Source organism: Pseudopodoces humilis, chromosome 2 (assembly GCF_049639895.1).
Source record: "Pseudopodoces humilis isolate 2021_Gansu_Grassland_sample_001 chromosome 2, ASM4963989v1, whole genome shotgun sequence".
In the NCBI taxonomy this organism is placed as follows: domain Eukaryota; kingdom Metazoa; phylum Chordata; class Aves; order Passeriformes; family Paridae; genus Pseudopodoces; species Pseudopodoces humilis.
In genome coordinates this window covers 29,100,370-29,122,864 of record NC_142201.1, presented here as the reverse complement: position 1 = coordinate 29,122,864, position 22,495 = coordinate 29,100,370, and the positions used below count along the sequence as shown (strand labels likewise).

Here is a 22,495-nt window from a genome sequence, read left to right as displayed (position 1 = left end):
ATGTAAAAGGATTGCTGTTGTTACTAGCAAAATTGCTTTCTGCATTCCTGAAGGAGTGTTATTGAATTTAGTTGAATTTAGTTATTTGTATTGTGTGTGTTTTAATAACTAATTTTTATTGCATTTAGAAATTTAATCTGCCTAAAGACAATGGGTTTCTTAGATTGAGAGGGGATCTTGTTCTGACTGATTGTGGGTCCCTAGAGGGCAGTCCTGGGCCACCTATTCTGCTTTCTCTGTTTTGCATTTTTTTGAAAGTCACGATGATTGATGCAATACTTTCATTATGTTTTTCTTTCCTGTTTCTTATTTAGCTCAAACTTCTTGCAGTTAGCTGGTTGTGGGACTCCTTGCACCAGCATTTTTAAGTGGTACAAAATGGCATTGAAGCCTGCCCTCTGCCTGCAGAAAGGGGCTTGTGTAATTGCACAGATAAAGTGCAGTATGCAATCCTAGGGCTGCTAAGAACATTTTAACAAAGTAATTGTGAAGACTTGCAGGAGACAACCTCATGGAGAATTTTGTGTGGTAATTTTCATGTAGTCTTTCTACCATCTACACTGTAAGCCTAAATGCTGCCTTCCAGTTTTTAGAGGACTTCGTCTCCAACCTCCTAGGTACAATTTTATGACAATGAGTGTCACATGTATTTGATTATAAATTCATTTTTTTCCTTGTCTGTGACCAAAAAATTGGCTGTAGATACCTGTGCAGTGTGTATCTATAGTAACTATAAGGCCTGAGCTTGGGAAACACAGGATAGGAAGGGCTGCCTGTGCACTTTGGCTAGCTCATTCCTATCTCAGGTATCCAGTTACGTTGTTCTCTCTGTGAGTTACCATGCTCCTAACAAAGGAGTCTCGGAATCTGTGAACATATTAACAGGACAGAGCACAACATTCACCTGAAGGTGGGCCAGTACCCCAAAGAGCGTTGTCAGGGATGTGTGGGCATGCAGAATTTACTGATCCATATGAGATGTGAGTGGGCACAGGCCTGATGTACCCATGCTGCCAGTACAAGTGGAACCAGCTCACTTGTGTGAGGGAGCTTCAGGCCGCTTACGCTTGGCACCTGGCAACAGCTCCACCCTACCTCCCAGCTTAACTTCTAGTGTTTTCATACACCATCCTTTTTCAAGACAGTAAAGATGATGAATAGAGTTTTCTACTTCTGAGAACACCCTAAAGCCTTCAGTGTTGGCAAATGTCCCCACAGACGGGGTTTGCGTGATGTGGCATGTGCTGATGAGAGATCTGGCTGAGGCTGCACAGCTCTGCTTTCCCAGCATTGAAAGAGACATAAGATTATCTTTGCTATTTCCTTTTACTGTCTCAGATTATCTCCAACAACCCAAATTTTAATCAATATCCCATGGATTCTGAGCACCTTTCTCACTGGACTCTATAATGAAGATTTGCATCAGTACATTGCAGCTGCCTTTGGTACTTCTCTAACTCTACAGTTCACCTGATTTAAGGCAGCATTTTCTATTTTTTTTTTTTTTATTTAAAAGATATACTGGTGAATCATAGGAATCTTGAGCACAGTTTTCCTTAGCCTTTGATTCTGAATGGCAAATGGTTGTTTTTGTGTTTAAAGTTAAAGAAAATAAAATAGTGGTGTAATTTCTGAGTGCAGGAGGAGTAAATGGATAAAAATCAGCATGAGCCAAGCTTCAGGGTCACATACTTATTTTCTAACTATTGTGCCATTAGTAAATTGAAAAGGAAAACTTCAATTTTTTTTGTACTGCTAAGACTAACAAAAACATTGATATGATAGCCACAGCTAATACCCGAGCAAGTTCCCTCCATGGCAGTAACTACTGCCACACCTTGGCTTCTCCCTTTTCAAGTATCTGCTGCCATCTTTTGCTAGCTGGCTTCCCAGTCAGTCCTGCAACTCTGGCTTTGCAATGAAGCTCAGCTTTCTCTGCTCACCATGACAATTGGTTATCACAATGAAGGCAGTAAGGATATCAAAACAAATCAACAGATTAATGTGATGCAACCAAACACTGCAACAGTACTTTCATATTTTAAATTTCCAGTTTTCCTGCCCTAGCTTAGCCTCTCTAAATCAATATTTTTGCATACCCTGCAGATGATAGTGTTCTTGAATATTTCTTCCTCAACAGAAGATTTTTTTGTTCTCAAATAATGTCTTGCATACATGTTTTATGCAGCTTTAACTGTATCTAAATAATTACCTGCAATTACATTTCTTGATATTTTTTATTCTTGTATCTTTAAAAGATTTGTACATACAATCATAATCTTAATGTCTTCATCAAAGTTACCTTGTGCAACAAGGCCTAAAGTAGAAATGGTACGAAAAATTACAAAAAGTGCTTTAAAACTCTGTTTTGATTTGCCCTGCTTAGTTTCAGAGGAGAAAGATATATGATGAACACATATGGCAGCCAAACCCAAAAAATATGATGGCTGCTATAAACCACAGTTTTGCCCTAAATATGCTTGTGGTTGTCTTAGAGACACGGTATGACTATAGTCTCTTCTCTTACCAGGCACAGGTAAAATATAAGATTACTGGATTATATAATTGCCTTAAAAAAACCTAACAACTACATTTGCCTGTCATTGGCACTTTCCCTAAAATAATCAGGGCAAGTATTGCCTTGATTTTTGCAGTTCAAGTCAGTTGTTGTGGAGGACCTGGTGACCACACAAGGCATATTTGAAAAGACAATTTCAGACTAACTGCTGTCAGGCAATGTTGATAGGTTGCCCAGCTAGCTGGAGTTTAAGTTTTGCTTCATCTGAAAGGAATCTGTTTGATGGGCTCCAGGATGGTTTTGTTACACATGTGCTCTCTTGATACAAATAAAAAAGCTAAGGCCACACGCCCCAAGGAGATGATATATGTGAAAAGGGAAAGTTGTCAATACTGTAAACTGTGAAAGACAAATGATCTTGAAAGCTGGAACAAAACCACTGGACAGCATCTCAGGCAACTTCCATCCCATCCCTCCCTAAAAGAATGATCTCACTCTGATTTTCTTCTAAGTGTAACTCAAAAGGATTTAATTATTTAGCACAGGCACTGCACTCCCTTCCTTGGCTATATAATGTTTATCAAATAAAGCAAGCAGATGCCACCACTTGATGGAAAAAGGACTTCTCAGTGATACTTTATGTAGCATTTGCACTTTGGAGAAATGCTATACACCAAATACTATCCTCAAGTCCAGTCCCTTAATTTGCAAAGAAGTAGTCTTATCTGAACTTCTCAGCTGCAGAAAGGTGTACCATGATCATCACTCCTCTGCAATCCATTTTCAAAGATGACACTGGTGAATGAATAGACCCCTCCTTCTTCTAATTATGACTGCTTATTCTATCTTAGAGCTTTATGAGGCAAAATACATCTGAATGTTTGAGTAGATTAAAAAAAAAAAAAAGTAAATTCGTCTACATAGATCTGATCTGGAGGATGTTTGGGTAACATTTTCCTTAGCATCACCTTCATTGGTGGATCTACTGATTCTTGGTCTGCTTTGAAGTGTCCCTGGTGACCATCCTAAATGTTCATGCAAACTAATGTCAATGTCCACCTTCCTCAGATAACCCACTCCTCTGCTGGTCTGAATATTTTTGCTATTTCATGAAATCCAGCCTTTTCAGCTTTACTACACTTTTTTATTTTTCTTTTCGGAATTTGGGTTCACAGTTAAATTATTGAAAAGTTCTGATTCTACCTGTTCATTTTGGTAATATTTTAACAACATGTTTTACACCAGAAACCTTTTTCCCAGAAACATTTTTTCACTATTAGTAGTATTATAACAAATATAGGAGAAAAAGCCCCATCACAACTTCATACAGCAGAACCTCTAGCATGTATACCTCAAGAAGAATTCTTATGAAGTTGTTATTTTTTAAAATCAGTGCTTCTAGAGCATTATAGTGGAGAACTCAATCAGATTCCAGTCACAGATATTTTTGGTGGTGCAAAATAATACAGAAACTAAAAATCTTGCATAGTCTTGCATTGTTTGACAAGGAGTTAATGAGAAACATTTCCAAAATTAAATATGGATAGAAATGTGACCAAAGAGAGACAAGCTGACTGCATAAATCCTGCTGTGTTTTCTAGGTCAGGAATGAATTAATTTTCTGTGTACCTCCCAACAGCTTTGGGCCTGGAAGTGTTGCAATGTGCCTCCAGCTAGCACTGCACACCTTGTATTGATGGAACACTCTTTATGCAGGCACAGCAGGGGATAATCTTTCATCTTATCTTATCTGCAGCTAAGGACAGGATGTTTGAACATACTTCAAGTTGGTAAATATAATAGTACCAGAACATACAATGAAAGAAGTACTAGAAGCAGTATGAAAAGGGATGGAAGGGAAAGGACATGTCTGGATTATTCTCCACAGTTTTGGAGAACACTTGTAATTTGCTTAGCAAATGTTATGATGTATTTTTAACAATAATAAGAACATCTACCTTGCTAGTTCTTGGTAGTCCATGTTTGCTGCCTGCTTTGTGAGGAACATAAGAAAGGGCTTTCCTCTACCTCAATATCTAGTTTAGTAGTTAGTCAGCAAGCAAGTGGCAGCGCAGTGTTAAAATTGCCTGCATTTGATGCCAACAAAATTGTTTGAGGAACTTCTGCTTTGAAAAACTCTGGCTCTAGCTGTAGCATGAGAGTGAAACGGAGAACTAAGAATCACCAGAACCTAGAGAACATACTGTTCTCAGAACAGCCACAATTTAAGTAAACTCTGTAAATACCAGGACTATTTAGTAGTTTTTAAGTTTGTAGATAAAACCTTGGGGACTAAATAAGACTAACTTGTATGTTCAGGCTTCTAATATCTCAGTGACAGTCTGGGAAAGTCAGACCAAGCAGCCAAAACAGCCGATTGAATAAGAAAATAAATCAGCTGGTGTCCCTGAGATGTTCCTGCCAACAGCCTCCACAGCGTCCTGAAGGGCTCTTTCTCTTCTAGTGACACGGTCTCTTCAGCTAGGTAGGTTTGCAGCTGCTCGTACTTTGGAAACGAACAAACAAATGTCAGTCACCTCAGATCTCGCAATCTTGGAGGATTTCCTGGGGCGGAGGCTGAGCCCAGCAGCAGCGAGGGGCTGGGGCGGCTGCTCAAACGCTTTGGGTTTCGGAGCTTGCTTTTAACCAGCCCCTCTCACCTGCTCCGGGCGGGGACGGGGCCCTGCCCTGCCCTGCCCTGCCCTGCCCTGCCCTGCCCTGCCCTGGATACCCCGCTGCCCCAGGGACACTCCACTGCCCCAGGGACACCCCGCTGCCCCAGGGACACCTCGCTGCCCCAGGGACACTCCACTGCCCCAGGGACACCCCGCTGCCCCAGGGACACTCCGCTGCTCCAGGGACACTCCACTGCCCCTGGACACCCCGCTGCCCCCGGGCACGGCTGGCTCGGCAGGCGGGGGAAGGCGTCGCTGGGAGGAGCCGCCCGTGCCGGGCCAGCGGCGCTGCGGTCCCTCGGCTGCCGGGGCTGTCCGGGAGGCGGCAGCGGGGATCCTCCGGCCCCGAGGAGCAGGTAGGGATTCCCGGAGCGAGGTAGGGATCGCCCCAGCGAGCCTTCGGTGTGACGGGGGCCAGGGTCTTGCCCGGCCTCCGAGAGCCGGGGGTGTTCGGGCGGCGGGGGCCGGGCCGGTGCGGACAGCGCTGCTCTCCTGGCTCCTGGAACAGGGCGGGCGGCCTCAGCCAGCCCGGGATAAGCCGAGCAGGAGATCCCTAGAGCTGCTGCGCCGATGGTCGCACTTGGCTCCGGCGCCTCGCTTTTGGGGCTGGGAGGTGGCTCCGACCGAGGTCGCTGAGCCTGGCGCGGCACCCAGCACCCCCCGGCAGCCGCAGCCCCTTCCCAGGGAATGCTCCCAAGAACACGTGGCAATTTAAATGAGCAGTATTGGAAAAGTATTTCCTGCCGTACCCGCTGAGGGATGCCAGCGTTTTGCAGAAACGCGGCTACCGGGATAATCGCAGTGCTGTCATCCTGGCGCGGCTAACTCAGCTCTTCCACTCTGACTAGGTATGTCCAATGAAGGAATATATGTGCTGTCATCATTTCTTTCGTGATCGAAAGTGACACACTTGATAGAAGAGGCATGGTGTACCTTGCAGTTAATAGGAGCATTTAAGGTAATATGAAAATATATATCTATATATGATTTTTTTTTATGATTTAAAATGTTCCTAGGCTTATATACCAGAAATAGCGTGATACTTGGACTTTCTGTTGGTTCTCTCAGTTCTGAGGATTGTTGCATGTTTGGATCAGTTTGGGCTTTTGAATAAGAGATGCAAATAAGCCTGCCACCAGTTTGCCAAAGTCAGTGGAACCTGTGATCCTTTGAAGTTTTGAGGAGACTTCTTTTGTTGAGTAGATGAACTTTGAAAGGACTAAAAAGCAGATATTAAGAATATTAAAAGAAATTAATGAGAAATTTTAATGAAAATTATGCCTACATGCTATCATCGATACTGTAATTGTAATTCAGACGTGTATAATTAAAGACCTATTTTAGACAGTTGATGGGGTTTTTTTTGGGGGAAGGGGGGTTGGCTGTAATATTTTTTTTAAACTGCAGCTGATAAAAATATTTCCTTTCAGGGTGAAACTATGGACATGGCTACACATACCTGATTTTTTTTTTTCCCCCTTTAGAAAATATGGGCAAAGATAACTAGAGCTGAAGTCTGTTGTGAATGATAAAGCTCCACAGGTCGATTGAGTGCTCAAGATGTGGACAGAATGGCTGGGAAAAGGGAGACATTTAGCTGTTTGTCATGGCAGAATGTGGTAGGAAAAACATTTGCAATTAGTTCTGCAGTTATATGTGTGTTATTTTCATCCTTATTTATGTGAATGCATGCGCAGAAAAGAGCCTAATTTTGGTATTGTCTACCTTCCATAGAAACTGAAATTTTTCGTCACAGAAAGTGAGACACAAGGGAGTCTCCTCAAAGTAGTGCATATGGTTTTACACAAGGCTATATGTATATATGTTTGTAAGTCTTCTGTATTGACAGAAGGGAAAATAATAAATGTAAACAGATAGAAAGATCATTGAAATTATAGAAAAGCAGGATCCTGGAAGACTTTCTTTCAGGATGTGGTAAAATACTACTTCTGCATTGGGTGAATCTACTGGTGGGGCAAAAATCTTCTTGAGAAAGCTTGTGAGACGGAACACTGGAGCAAGGTAATGTTGTGAGAGAATGGTTTGTGAAAAACCAGTGATGCAGAGAAGTTGTAAAGAAAATACTTTCTCATAAGTGGAGTCTATTCAATCCTGTTTTATCTTTAAATTGTATCTGTTACAGTATTTTCCTCTTTGTTTTAAAATAAAAAATTATAGACTTTTAAGAGTTACTGAGCATCACAAATAATGGAAAAAAAATTGTAGCTTTTGTACAAACACATATAACTTACCTCCCGAGATTTTAATGTTTTATGTATTTCTAGAGCCAGGATTCTTTCAGGGACTCATCCCATCTTAGAGCTAGACAAGAAAAGACCTGCCTGGTAATTTGAGTGGAAATTTGTAAGGAGGGAGGAGGAAAGAGAAGGGAAGAAGAGAAGCAGGCGCTGCAAGAAGCATTGTGGATGACTCAATACATGGCACACTTCTGAGTCAGTCTGGTGAAGAAAGGCACAGCAGCCAGAAGTGTCATCTTGGACTCTTGTAGTAAATGGTGATCAGCTCAGTGACCACCAATGATCAGGATGGGCTTCTCCTGCTCATACTTCAGCTGGAATGGTTGCATTTGTCCTCTCACTGAGCTGTGAAACACTGTGGTAGGCTGAACAGTAAAAAAGCCAGTAAAGCAGGTCAAGCTAAGGAGCAGCTTGCCAGAGGCATGCAACTGAGATCCTTCTCCAAGCATGTTAGGGATCGGGGGACTACTGAAGAGTCCTGACAGTCATTCTCAAATATATAAATAAACATGTAAATGATAAATGTCTAGATTTTAGGTGAAGAAATACCACTACTAGAGTCCTGAACAACTTTTCTCCTCAGCATGTATTTTGATGATCAGAGGGAATCTCTTTGAGTGGCAGAATTTGCCAGCAATACAAAGCAATTCAGGCTAGAACATGGAGGTGTAAATTGCAAAGAGTGGCACAAAGATGTCTCAATAGTAAATGACTGGGTAATAACAGCAGAATAAAATTGTTGTAGAGAAATACAAAGAAAACTTAAAATGTAAACATATGGCCAAAATCCTAACATCATGTGCTCAACAGCTGACTGAGTTTGCCTGATTCTTAGCACCCAATGATGAGATCTTGAAATTTTGCTACATAAGCCCATGGAAATATCAGATCAATACTCAGTGATATTCAACAAATATATGGCTAAAAATCATTAGGAAAAAATTCCAGAAAAAAACAAACAATTGTCTTTGTTTATAAATCCATAGTACACTTTTATTTTGAAGACTGTATGCAAGTTCTGTCCTGTCCTCCCCATCTCAGACATGTTGTAGCATAACTGGATGCAGTACAAAGTGGGTGGCAAAAAAAAAGTCAGAATTATGAAATCAGATTCCATCTAAGGGAGAGTTAGAGAATCTACGATTGTAGCTTAGGAAAGCAAGAAGTGGGAAGGACTGTGCTAGAGATATAAGAAAACCAAGTGCTTGGCAAGCTGAAATAGGAGATGTTCACTAATTTTTTAATTTTTTTTTCTTCTGGTGTAATAATTAGGAGCTGTCAGGTAAAACAAGCAGGTAACAGGCTCAAAACAAGTCAAAGACAATTCCTGTATTTCACTTGTCGTCTTTAAATTGTGTAATTACTGTATTAATTGTATAATGCATGAATTGTGTAATGCAAATGTTTACATTATGGAAGTTCATATTGGAAGCCACTAATTGAAAGTTTTCTTTCCATTTTGGCAGGAAAATATGACAGCAAAAGCACTGTTTTCATATAACATTGCAACAGCATTTCTGTCTTTAATTATTGCAAGTAAGTCTATCGGTGGCTATGGAAAGTTTTGTTCTGAACTTGTTATGGAACTTTTTTTTCACACAAGTAATACTGACTTTCTGTGAAAATGGCTGTAATAGCAAAATTTACATGCATACCAATGAGTTCCTTTAAATAGTGCCAAGAGCAGGAACCTATAAAACATATTATGTGGTATTTTATCTTTCAACTTATAACAGAATCATTTAGGTTGGATAGGAGCTCTTGACATCTAACCTTACAGGGTCAAGTTTTTTAAAATCTCTGCAAATGGAAATTCTTCAACTTCTATGGGCATCTTGTTCCACTGTTTGATCTCTCTTACAATAAAAAAAAGTCTTTTTTTTGTGTTCAGATAGAATGCCTCATGTTTCAGTTTGTGCTCATTGCCTCTTTTCCTATCAGTGCATAATGCTGGCAAAAGTCTGTCTTGTTCTTCATTCCCACGCATCACATATTTACACACATTAATAAGATCCACCCACACACTCCTCAGACCTTTTCTTCTCTAAGCTGAGCAGTTCCTGCTCTTTCATTCTCTACTCATGTGAGAGGTGCTCTGCTCCCTGAATCATGTTTGTGGCTATCTGCTGGGCTCTCTCCAGTAAATTCAAATCTGGCATGAACCTAATGCATTCCAGGACAGTGCTAGCCTTCTGCCATGAGGGAGCATTGGTGGCTCCTGATCAGTTTGTGGCCTACCAGGACCCCAATGTTCTCTGCAGATCTGCTTTCCAGCTGAGTGGTCTTTTGCATGTACTGGTGTCTCTTACACTGTCTCAGAGTATTAGCATTAACTGGTAGAAAAAGGTTATTAGTTCCTGTGGCCACAGCATTTCATAATCATCACAGTTATTATGGGGCAGTCAACACAGATAGATACCTGAGTAATTCAATGTTTGGATAAGTAATTTGGAAAAGATCTGTGGTGAGGTGATGGGAACTGCGGATGACACAAAATTATTCTTTGGTGGTTAAAACTGATGCTTGCTCTGCAGAAGGTGTCGGGATATCAAATAGTTTAGTGATAGAATGTCAGTAAAATCAAGTGGATGTGAAGGGGTATGAGGTATAGCAGAAGAAAGTATGCTATATGAGTGTGATGTGAGCATTAAGTACTTGGTTAAATGCTGCTTTGATATCTCTGGATGATCTCTGGAGTCATTAACTCTGTTATCAGTGGTGGGCAGAAAACTGGAATTGTTGGAAAGCAGCAGAGCAGAAAAGAGAAAGCCTCATTATGGTACTCTTCAAGCCCACAGTGAATGTGTGCCAGTGGAACTGTGCAGTTCTGGTCATTCCATCTCAGAAAGGTGGTATCAGAAGAAGTGGAGAGATGAGTGACTGTGTTGTCTGATATGGGATGGCTTCTGTATGAGAAGTTTCTAAATGAAGGAGGACTCTGATGTAAAGAGACAGAAGCAAGATGGGATAAAGGTCTATAAAAATGTAAATACCATAGAGCAGGCAGATGAGAGGAAGTTTACTATTTCTTGTAACAAGAAATCTGTGATACTCAGAGAATTTATAAAAGCCAATTAATGTTTTTTCATGCAGAATATAAGAGGAAAGAAAGGGACTGAAATACCAGTCTGTAGTGTATTTGTTGTGTCCTCCTCTCTTCTGCACATTTTGGACTGATAGCTATCAGACACAGGATTTTGGGCTAAACAGACACTCGCATGACTCTCTGTGGGAATTCTTATATAATAACAATGCAAAGAAGTTTTGATAAATATACTACTGACTTGGGAATGTGACCATGGTATCCAGAGATGGTGCCTTTTTTGTCATATTAGAAAAGAAAAAAAAAAAAAAAGCCCAAACCAAACATTTGTGTCAGAAGTAAAGAAAATGAGCTCATTGCTGATTGTCATGATTCCTCTCTAAATGTTCATAAAATGAAGGTGAATTGAAATTCCCATAGCAAACCTAGTATTTGTACAGTCTTCCACTTCAGGACATTTAGGTATCAACAGCACAGTCTGTCTTGAAGGATTACTTTGATTACAGTTAAGAGAAGCTAAAAAATAAGGACATTAAATGTGAAATTTGTGGGCATGTGTGTGTTTTTGTGCATGCCCATGAAACAGACTGGAGAAACACGAGTACTTTAGTAATTTGCATCTGAAATAAAGCATGCAAGTGACAAGTCACTGCAAACAAACACATTCTACTGAGTGTAAAGATTGCATTCAAAAAACAGCATTTCATTTTAGTGGCATAACTGTATCTGTGATTTACTGAGTAGCACTCTCAACTGTAAAGATAAGGGATAAAAATTGTATTTTTAGTAGTTGACTTGAGAACGGAGGTGAAAACTCCAATCAACTTTTTAAATATAATCATAAAACGAGTTCAGTATATTCTTTAAGAGTGTTTGAGTTTTTCTTTAATGTTTATCTCTTTCCTTTAGAGAAATGTGAAGCCTATGATGTGATGTTGAGGCAAAATCTTGTACCTGATGGGCAGCCTCTTGTTATTAAATGTTCACTGGAAAGGAGCTTGAAAAGTGGAGACTACAACTTAACATGGTACAAAGTTGGAAACCAGACACCTGTGCCTAGAGACAAGCTGTCTAGAGTTCATCAGCAGAAGAATTTTATTTTGTTTCTTCCTGCAATGTTAGAAGATTCTGGAGATTATGAATGTGTCATAAGGTGAAAGTTAAAAAAGACCCCAAACCTATATTTTTACAGAAATGAGTTGCAAAGAGAGTATCTTTTAGAAAGCAAGCCAAATTTTGAGGGTAAGGGAAATACTAATGAAGAAGAGGAAATGCATCTACAAAAGCTAACTTTAGTTTGGGGAAATTAAATCTATTTTGGTTTGTTTTTTTTTTTTTTTCCTTGTAGGCAACAGTAAATCTATTAAAGAAACTGTAAACATTTTTTCTTGTCTTTCTTCTCCAAAAATAATGCCATACATTTTTGACCTGCAAAATAATTTATTTGTGTTCTGTAATTGCAGGAATTTGACAAGCTGCAAGAAAATGCGTACAAAAGTAACAGTTTTTGAAAGGAGTGATGGTTTATGCTTAAATGAAAAATTTGCTGTAGAGGAGGTGATATCCACATCATATTCTGCAAAGGTCGTGTGTCCCCACTTGGATTATTTCAGGAAAGAGAAGAATATTCAGCCAGTTCGATGGTATAAGGTGAGAACATAGTGTTTTGTTCTGTCTTACAGCTGTCCATTATTTATGATAAAAAATCAGTGGTCTCTGAGAATTGGCACAGAAGAACTGAAGATTTATTGTAAATTGGAGAAAAATGCTTTTAAAACAAATTGAAATAGGATCAAGACTTTCTGTCTTTTAAAGGTGCTCTTGATTATCAGGACAGAATTTCAGCTGAGGTGTAGGAGTGATGCTGACCCACGTAGCCACTGTGGCATCCGTTCGCTTGCCAGGGAAAGACAGTCTTGTGTGGGACCAGATTTACTGTGGCACATCCATTAGGTGATCAGTACTGTTCTACTCCATTATTCTATTTCATGTTGTTCACACTCTCTTAAAGGCTCTTTCTGCTACAACAATGTAGGACCTTCTGCCAGATTCCTGCCTCAGGCTCGTGCAGTCTGTATGCTACCACTAGTATTGAGGCTCCTTACAAATACAGTCTAATTATTGCGTGATGCTTCATTGATGAATACTTCGACAACTCACATTTTACTTTCTTATTTCTCTAATAGCCAAAGTTGTTTTCCAACTTTAAATCTTTAAATTAAAATCTCAACTGAAGTGAAGTGTGTATTTCCTCATATTCCACTGTCCTCACTCTTCCTCAGCATCTGCAGGGTGCCCATCCTTGTGCTGTGGTCCATTGAAACTTCAGATTGTATCAAAGAGAGACAAACCATGGAAATATACAGAAATATGAAATAACAGAGTTCTCTGCACACTTTTAGGACTGCAAGCTGCTGGAGGGAAAAAGGTTTGCCCTTTCAAACAGTGACCTTATAATTTTCAATGTGACTGTACATGATGGAGGAAACTATACATGTGAAACAACATATACCTACAATGAGAAACAATATAACATTTCACGAGATATCAGTCTGGTTGTAGAAGGTAAGTAAATAATTTCACTGTGTGTTCATAACAACTCCAAATTTTTGTTTCAACTTTGTAAAGACTGAAGTGAAAAGACCTAATGGATAGACATGCTTAGGACTACTGTTTTTCACCTAAATGTGCAGTAATGACTACCTAAGATATGGTACTTTCAGTACTGAGTGATATTTTGTTATAAAATGTCTGACAACCTTGTCTTTAGTATGAGGGGTGTTTTTAGGTTGTACTTGCATTATAGAGCATGAAACAGACTGCAACTGCCCCTGGTTTTCTGAAAATCACTTTCTTTCTTTTGCTTAGTGACCGCACCAAAAAAGCCTCCAGAAATAATTTACCCAAGAAACAACTCCATTGAAGTGGAACTTGGTAAGTAGTCTTCTCTAGAGAAAATATGAATGTGTATCCTAGTTAAGATGTATTCTCAAGTAGTGTCCTATTCTGTGCTTTCTTGGTTTCATTTTTTAAAAAAAACTACTTCAGTGACCAGATCCGTTTCTGTTGATCTCCCAAAGGAGGAATGAGGGGTGAGAGGGAAAGAAGAGAGGCATGTTACTTACAAAGTCCTACAGATTTCTCAGATGCAAGGAAAACTGTAGGAACTCAAGTGATTATCTGTCACATCTGTTGCTTTCCATCACTGTGGAAGTGATTCTAAGAACAGGTCTATCTCGAATCTGCAGGCAGAGTGATGCCCCAAGGGGAGCATCTTTTTTCTGGATTCAGCTTCTTCCATCCTGCCATTCTCTTTCTGGACCTGCAGATCACTGAGAGTAGAGACCCTCTGTTTGAGTAACTTTTCTGAAAGGGTTTGCTGTCATCCTTAGCTGGTGTGCATGTGTGAAACTGTGAACAGGATTGTATTGACTTTAAATTAGGTTGTGGAAATTAACTTTTTACTTTGTAACACAATTTTATAGGCTCACAGGTTACTGTGGATTGCAATACAACAGGTGCTGATGGGTATGAGGTGTACTGGACAGGCAACGGTGTGTATATTGATGTATTTTATATGAGCAGAATTTTTGCAAGTCCCTATGAGTAAGTATATTTCCAGATTAGAAAATACTGTGTTGACAACCAAAGTGGAACTTTCTCCCTTTGACATTAAAATATTTAGCAACATTTTTCCCTTGCTTTAAATAGCATTCTTAAAAACTCTAATGCTGGCCTTGTCCAACTGGCTTCCTGCTTTGAAATAGTAATTTTAAACATAGTAGGCACATGGGCTTCACGTGTGATTATGCATTTCTTGCTCATTGTAAAAAATCAGTCTGAATTTCCAGTGTTGGGAAAAGCTGTTTTGTTGCAGGCCCATAATTCTAATACAGTTGCATTTGAGCAAGCTCTGGCCTGGCAGAGACCTCTTTTGGTCAGATCAGGCATGTTCAGGTGCATGATCTTCAGTCTATTATATGTTCCACATCTGCCTCTCTGAAAGATGGCAAGAGGGCAAATCTGTGCTATACAGGAAAAAATGAGATTTCTAGGTTTAAGAGCATTACATTAGAGGAATTTAACTGAGATCAACTGAAGAGCTAATGGAAGATTTTATTGAGGGCATTTGTGCTGAAGCTTAGCAGTTAGAACAGGAAAACTTGATTTCCAGTTGATGAGGTGGGTTTTGGGAGGACTTGGACTGAGTAAAGCATGTGAAGGGCAAGTGGGAGATAAGGTGATGGTGAAAAGCAGGTTAAACGGAATTAGAAGAAAAGAAATTATACCTGACTGGAAAAACCAACTCAAATTGGAGCAAGCGGCACTCTGACATTTTCTTAGACATTACAGGTTTTGAACTAAAAAATTTTTAGTTTTTTTGTCAGCCTTTATGGTGGCGCTGTGAATAAACAAATGTGATAATTTTTGTAAATTCTGGAGCACTATCTAGGACCAAAGCACCAGTGAAGAAAAGAGAATGATGTCTACAAAGTAAGAATATAGTTGCAAGAAATAAGTTTTCATCATAAAACAAAGGGAGAAATAAAATGATGGCTTATTTGGGTGCTCACCAAGGGAAAACACTACGCAAAAGTAATATATTGTACTTTCATATAGAACTGTAGTGCCATAAACAATTTGGCCAGAATGCAGAGGCACACAGTCACTGAATTGATATTGCAAAAGCAATGTTATTTTTTGTGCTAGCTAGTGCTTACATGGTCATCTTTGGTCACTTGCATTAGTGATGCTGGTTCATTCATTCCCTGCATGTTATATCCTATTGTGAAATATCTATGTCCAAATCCTCTCAAAGGCATTGGGAAGCCCATAACAAGAGGTTACTTAGGTTCGTAAGGCGTACTTTTTAGCTTCCAGCTGTAGAAACCTTCCATTTCTTTGGGGAAACACAGCTGCAGATAAGATAACCTCTTGATGTCTCGATCTTCTCCAATGCATACGCTAAATGTCAGTACTGGGAGAGGTCTGACTGTTTGGCTTTCTTCCGTATTATGTAATTGTTTATCTGTTGTGAAGTGTGGTTGACATTTGCAGAAGGAAATAACCACTGTTGTGCTGCAGATGTTAGAGATGAAGGCATTCCTGAAAGGCCTATGGTTTTATGGTTCTATTTTTCATCTTTTGGACAGGGAAGAAACTTCTTACGATGGGCGCCCTATACATTCTCTGAAGCTGATAATTTCAGAAGTGAGCAGTGAAGATTATGAACAGCCTTTTGTCTGTCAAGCTTCAAATGCCTTTGGGCAAGTTGCATCCTATATTATATTAAAACACAGAGGTAAGAAGTACTATTATTTTTGAGGCCTAATTTTGAGATAATTATCTATATGTCCCCAGAAGGTGTTTTGATACCAAATTCTCGTGTATCATGTTGAAAGAAAACAGATGTATTACAGCCTGCAGTATGCATGTGCCTGGGCATAGGGAAGAAATCACTATAGCATTGTATTTATCATTATTTAAAAAACAAGGTAAATAGGAATGAAAAATGGAATATTCAAATTTGAATTGAATTAATGTGAAAGATCAGATTTGGACAAATTCAATGTTTAAAAAAATTTCTTATAATTTTGTGCAGTTCCTGACATACGAAGTTGGCTAACTGGAGGACTCGTCTCTTTGCTGATTTTGACATTTATTACTTTAATAATCTACAAGATTTTCAAGATTGATTTGGTGCTTTGGTACCGTAATTCTGTCTGTGCCCTTACAAGTAAGGAAGGTATGTGAGTGTGACCAGGTATGTAAGTGTAATTAGCCTATTGACTTTTTTCACTTGCCATTACTTCTGAGAAATATTTGGATTATTTAGTACAATGTACATAGAACTTCCATAAGGAATTTTCAGATGTGCACCAAGACATTTTGTGGAGGATTTATTCAGTCATGCGGGTAAAATATATAATTATGCTTGAAGTAAGAATGTCTGTGTAATACTGAAGGCAATCATAGTGAGATAGGCCAAAGGAACTATAGGTTATTCCAAAATGAACATGTTTTGTTTTTGCTTTTCTGTAGGTTTTTTACTTGTAGATTTGTGGTCACTCTGATGATGAACAATAGGTGTCAGCAGAGCTACATCCTGTAAACTGGATGTTTAAAGACATGTGTTAAATATTTATTTTGAAAATCAGACTCATTTGTCAGAGATTAATTTTATTTGGTTTCTTTTTTTTTCATTTTGCAATTTCTCTCCATTACCCTCACTTTCCTTCTCAGTCCTGTCAGTTATGATGTTGACATATCAAAGAGAAAATCTGCTGTGAGTTCTGTGTTCTGGGATTCTTCTAATGTGTTATAGCTTAATGGACTGTAGGCAAATATATTGGATAGGTGTGAAAAGTTTGAAATAAGCACAACATCATAGATATATTTCATGTCAGTTCTCAGAATTAGGCTGTCTGAAGTTCCCCATGCCTTGAAAGTGAATGGATTACACACATTAAGATAGTTAATGTTTACTCATGGCTGTCCTAAATGTTTTCATGGAAAAGTAATTTCAACTCCTGGTCAAAAATTCAGTTTTACTATAATAGAGTTCTAATTAAAAGGGAAAAAAAGAAAAAAAGGCAAAGTTTTTAAGTTGTTGAACTAGATCTGATTTTGGCTTGGTTCTTTCAGTCCTGCTTGCAATGGAGCCTTAACTCTCAAAACATCAGAAGCCTTCTGGCCTTTTCTGCTACCTGTGAAAAGCCCTCCCAGGATTATTACAAGAAAGAATTGCCATTTTTCCACCTTCTCTTGTGGTTAGTCAGAAGTGGAGATAACTGCTGTTGAGTTTCTTTCAGGAGAGGTGGTGAAGAAAGTCCTGTGAGAGGGTAATTCCTCAATGTCCTGGCCCCTCTGGGGCTGGGAGCTCCTTCCTGCAGGTCCCAGGTCCTGCACCCAGCTCATTTGGTGACTCCTCCATCCCCAGGATGGGAAAGGAAGTCAGATTCTGTGGCTGATCATCTTTATTTTGATTCACAGAGCATTTTACTTCCATGAGGTGGTTCTGTCAGATGGGTAAAATCAGCCCCACATTACTATTTCTAAACAATCCAAAAATGAAACTTTGAAATAAAGGCATTTTTCCTAAGTTTCAGATTTTTAATAAAAATGTTTGTGTTTATTTCAGATGGGAAAATCTACGATGCATATGTCCTGTACACAAAAGGCAGTGAAAGCAGAAGTATCTGTTGTCTGGAAACCTTTGTTCGTAGGATACTCCCAGATGTTTTAGAAAAACAATGTGGATATAACCTTTTCATATTAGGAAGGGATGATTTACCAGGAGAAGGTATGCCTTAATTAGCAGAGGTAACAGGTTGCCTTTTGACACATTGTTCTCAGGTTATAAGTTTATCTATAAATTAAAACCCACACTTTTGGAAAAGAAAGCTGTATTCATTTAGTTTTAATGGATAAGTTGCCCAATGCAATTTTTCTTTCTTTTCTTTTTCCTTACTGAAAATTCTGTTCTAATGTTATGAGAGTCTGCACTTCCTTAGTGATGAACAAATGAGGACTTAATAGCATTAATAACAAATAATAATAGCTGTTGAGTTTTTTTTTTTTTTAATGGTATCTTCTCCAAAGGGCTGAAGAAAACAGTTTTTTTATAAGTTATGTCATGCAATGGATCATGAATCATGACTGTCAGTGTGAAGATCTTAAAGCAACCACTGCTCTCAGCTAGCCACAGCTTCACATGTTTGCAATTTTAAAAAAGAGAACTATTTTACACCAGTTGTAGTTTCCATGCAGACTTTGACTGTTCCTTCATCACTTACAGCTGTGGTCAGTGTTGCTGATGAAACCCTTAAGCAAAGCAGAAGATTGATGATTATTTTGGGATCAGAAACATCTAGGTGCTGTCTGTTTGAAGACTCCTCTGAGCAACAACTAGCTATGTATAATGCTCTCATCCGTGATGGAATTCAAGTGATTCTTATAGAAATGGGTGAAATACAGGACTACACAAGCATGCCAGAATCAATCAGATACATTAAGCAAAAACATGGAGCCATTCAATGGAAAGGGGACTTCTCAGAGAAATCTTGTTCAGCAAATACAAGGTTCTGGAAAAATGTGCGCTATCAAATGCCATCCAGGAAAAAGGTATCTTATTCTCAAGTGCATCTGTTGCCCCTAACTCGGAACAGTTCTGCAGCAAAGGGAAGTTAAGAAGCACTTATTTAAATAATACTAAGAGGGTAATTCTGAATTGGAATGTTTTTTGTATAGTCTTTATACTACAAAGTAGATGTTTTCTTTGAGGAAACTGCTCATCCCTTCCATAAATTACACCCTAAAAAAACAAAACCAACTCTGTGCAATTTTATTTCTGTTACAAGTTTTGGATAGTGACACAATTTGTTGTGTTAGTCTCCACCAAATATTAAAAATAAACATGGTGATGGTGATAGGCTATTAAGTAGCTGTGGTCCACATAAATATTGTATGAAGAAATAGCTGTGAAGTCCATTCTTAAAAAATCAAAACTGCAGTTGAAAAATTAAAAGTCTATCATCAGCATTTTCCTTGTCATTCTGTTCCAATTCTTATTGCCCCTCCATGATTGTCTGATTTGCTTATAGCTGCAAGAATCTGCTCTGTGCAAGCTTTGTCTCCTGAGCAACAGATCTTACCCTTGCTTCTTAAAAGGGTTGGGGAAATCCATGACATAGCAGTATAATTTAAAACTCATCACAACACTAAATGTGTTTCTGCTGAACAGTTGGTACCAAATGTGTTCAGCAAATGGAAGGGAATGAAATCTGTGGATTTTTAGACTGTTGAACAATTCTGTGGTATCTGGTATATGTTTTCTTTTTAAACTATGTAATGCTTAGGAAACTGAAAATAGTTTGTATTTCTTGAGAATGGGAAGCTTTCTAGACTGTGCTGCTGCTCTGGAAACCAGATGTTCTCATGCTGTGTCTCAGCTCTGCTAACTGCATGCGCAGAAATTCACTGAGAATCTATCAAAGAACTGTGCTTGGGTTGGGTATCCTGGAGAGTGGAAAGTGGCCAGTTCTGGAACATGACCAAATTCTAATGGCAAGAAACAGTATCTCATCTACTTGTGAGAGAAAAAGTAAGAGGCATATGGCTGTATCAAACTGCTTGAGAGTAGCTTGGTATTTCTGGACCCCAATCCACTTTTGTGCATCATTGTGAGAAAATGACATGCTGCTTCCTTTTCAAGGTGGTCTGAAGCAGCAGGAGTTTTTATGCTCCAGCCTTGAAGAACATCATCTGAATGCAAATAAGAATTTTGCTTGCTTTTTTAAAAATTATTTTCTGAAGTTATGTAGGTTCTAACATCGTGTTTATTGCCAGGATAGCGTCTGTCATGGAATTCCTTTCAGCTGGTTCTCAGAGGTATATGTATCTAGAATATATTCTTCATTGGGCTGTATTGATGGGAAAGAAAGCAAAATCTAGGAGTGAAAACATATAATCAAAGGGAAAGATTTCCAATAGCATTTCATGGTACTTTTTTCTATGTAAAGGTGTGGTAAATACTCCTTAGGAGCAGTGTCTCTTTCTCCTGGCTGTGGGGTTCACAGGCGTGTAATTTTCCACAGCCTTTGCTGACTAAAGTTAATTTGAGGTGTCGCCAGGAAAACTGGGAGCAGAATAGATCCATCAGGTGAGGTACTGTTGTCCTAGTAGATGTTGAATTCATATTTTTCAGAAATTAATAATATTTAGGCTGGAACATTTAAAAAATAAATTTAGGGACTTAGAGAATTCAGATAATCATAATTGTCAAATTTTTACATTGTGTTGAGACTTAGCTTTCTCAAAAAAGTATTTAAAATTAATTTCCTTCCTTCCTTTTTAAAATTTGTGTTTTAAAACAGAACCTTCTTATTTTCCATGTAGAAGAGGAAAAATATGAGGAAAAGATGTTGAAACTGAGGCAGATTTTTTCAGCTTCCTTATTTCATATGCTTTGAAATAAAAAAACAAACCAATGACTAGGACTTGCAGCACTACTTAAAAGTAAACTGATTTGCAATTTGTGCTGGTGGTTTTTTTTGTGTTTTTTTTTTTTCTTCTGTGAATGTGCAGTTATGATTTCTGGTTCCTTTTTTTCATAGTTCTTTTTGGAGGTTTGCCACAGTATTCAGGATAAGGGTTTTCCTATTTCTCCCCTAAATGAGAATCCTAATAACTCTTAAGTGTAGACAGATGATTGTAAGTCACCATTGATTGACCTGATACTTTCTTTCAAACAACCACATTTAGTATGATTATTTTGTGTCCTTGTGTAAAAGTGAGTGTGGGGGATAGGTTTTGGTTTTCATGGTTGATGGTTAGCTGGCTACTTCAATGTAGCACAAGACTAGATGGCATATCCTTTTATCAGGGGGATTAATTTTGAAGATGAATTTTGTCTTTGTTTTTTCTTCTTGGAAACTTTATTTTGCAAGTCACATAAGAAACCACAATATTTTTTTGTGGTACAATAAAAGAAGTCCCATAGAGACAGATGTGCTGGTTGGTCTTTATTAAAAGAAAAAAAAAAAAAAAAAAAAGTCAAATCCCAACAACTCCAGAAATGATTAGCTGGCAAGAGGTTTGCCCCTGAAAACTTGGCAGATTCAGAAGGAAAAGGCAGTGTAATCAATGGAAGAATATTTGTTCACCACTTTGTAGTAGATATATTCCAGTTTATTTTTTATGCTGACAGAGAGAAAATTCTAAATAGTATGTGGTGTAAGATACATTGAAAGCATGCCCTGAACCATTTTTAGCTTTTCTAACTTGGTTAAGGTCACCTACCCCAGCTGTGTCTCTGTTGCAGTGACACTGGTGGTTGGGTTCTTTTCCCCAGGACTGGGGATTGACAAGAGAGAAAGACTGTTTTCTTTTGTTTGGGTTCAGCTGTTTATTCTTTCCTTATTTATATTACATATACACAGAGTACGAGGAGCTACATACACTAAGACAGAAAGGTGTGAAATGGCTAATGAAGAATCTCTCCAAGGCCTTTTATGTGTCTATTTACCCAATAATAATATTCCAATTAACTTATTTTTTAGTGACCCATTGACCTGACACCTGCGTGCTGCAATGTGGACTTTTTTATCCAATCCCCTAATATTACCCAAAAACCCTTAGAAGACGAAGAAGGAAGAAGAACAAGAAGAAGGAGACAACGCCCCAAAGTCTCCATCTTGGATTCCCTTATTAATATAAGTAAAACTCCAAAATCTAACTTTTTCACCCAGTGACTTAAGATAACTCTATCTAACTTGCACACTCACATTATTAGTTTCTTTGCTCAACTTTAGAAGCTGTCTCCATGGTTTCAGGCTAAACTCAGTGTTCTCTTGGGTGTCAGAGCCTGTCAGCACAGACAAAGGAATATTTCCTGTGCCTCGGACTCCTGACATGTCTCCTCCCAACCTCCCATGCAAAACCAGCACAGCATCTATGACTGTATTAATTCATGGATAGAGGTTTATGTGATTGGGAGGAATGTGCACTGAGCTCAGAATGAGTTGTTAGACCTGGTAAAGTTAGTGCAGTAGCCCCAGTCAGGACCACCCTGACTGACTTGGGGTGTTTGTTTGGTTTGGGGATTTTTCCATTAAATTTACCTCTGTATTGCATCCTAGAAGGCAGAAGAGTACAAGAGCAATTTTACATTTTCCCTTTATCTTGGTGCCTTGAGCTTCTGCTTGAGAGGTAAGCCCATCCTGCCTTTTGTTGAGACACCATGGTAGCTCAGTGACTCCACCTCCTTTCATAGCTGCAGTTAGCTTGAAGGTGAATCAGGCAGGATACAGTTAATATTTATGACATCTGTGCTAAGGAGAGACCTTTTTTCTAGAAGTACCAAAGAAGTATTATGTTGCAGAGCTTTGGAATACATGTCAGTAAAATCAGTGGCTAGCAGCTTTCCTTCAGGGTATTTCCAGGTCTCAGGTTTAGTCAGAGATGTTACAACTCATGAACATAGGAGAAATGGCATTTCCTC

At 38.8% G+C, this 22,495-nt stretch overlaps 1 protein-coding gene across 6 annotated transcripts; it reads left to right on the top strand.

The window, feature by feature from the left end:
- Window positions 1-4,812: 4,812 nt before the first annotated feature.
- Window positions 4,813-20,940, top strand: LOC102106409 (interleukin-1 receptor-like 2). Of its 6 annotated transcripts, none has more exons than XM_014252985.2 (13): window positions 4,813-5,003; window positions 6,042-6,151; window positions 6,678-6,812; window positions 8,918-8,987; window positions 11,404-11,647; window positions 11,958-12,144; window positions 12,897-13,059; window positions 13,363-13,428; window positions 13,980-14,100; window positions 15,648-15,796; window positions 16,097-16,240; window positions 17,636-17,797; window positions 18,293-20,940. In XM_014252985.2, the coding sequence occupies exons 3-13, from the start codon at window positions 6,765-6,767 to the stop codon at window positions 18,682-18,684; spliced, it is 1,746 nt and encodes a 581-aa protein (XP_014108460.2). In that variant the 5' UTR covers window positions 4,813-5,003; window positions 6,042-6,151; window positions 6,678-6,764; the 3' UTR covers window positions 18,685-20,940. The 6 variants fall into 6 exon arrangements, with proteins under 6 accessions (XP_014108460.2, XP_014108464.2, XP_014108457.2 ...); XM_014252989.2 differs by lacking the exon at window positions 4,813-5,003 and adding an exon at window positions 5,132-5,549 and having other exon boundaries at window positions 11,404-11,521; XM_014252982.2 differs by lacking the exon at window positions 4,813-5,003 and adding an exon at window positions 5,133-5,549.
- Window positions 20,941-22,495: the final 1,555 nt, after the last annotated feature.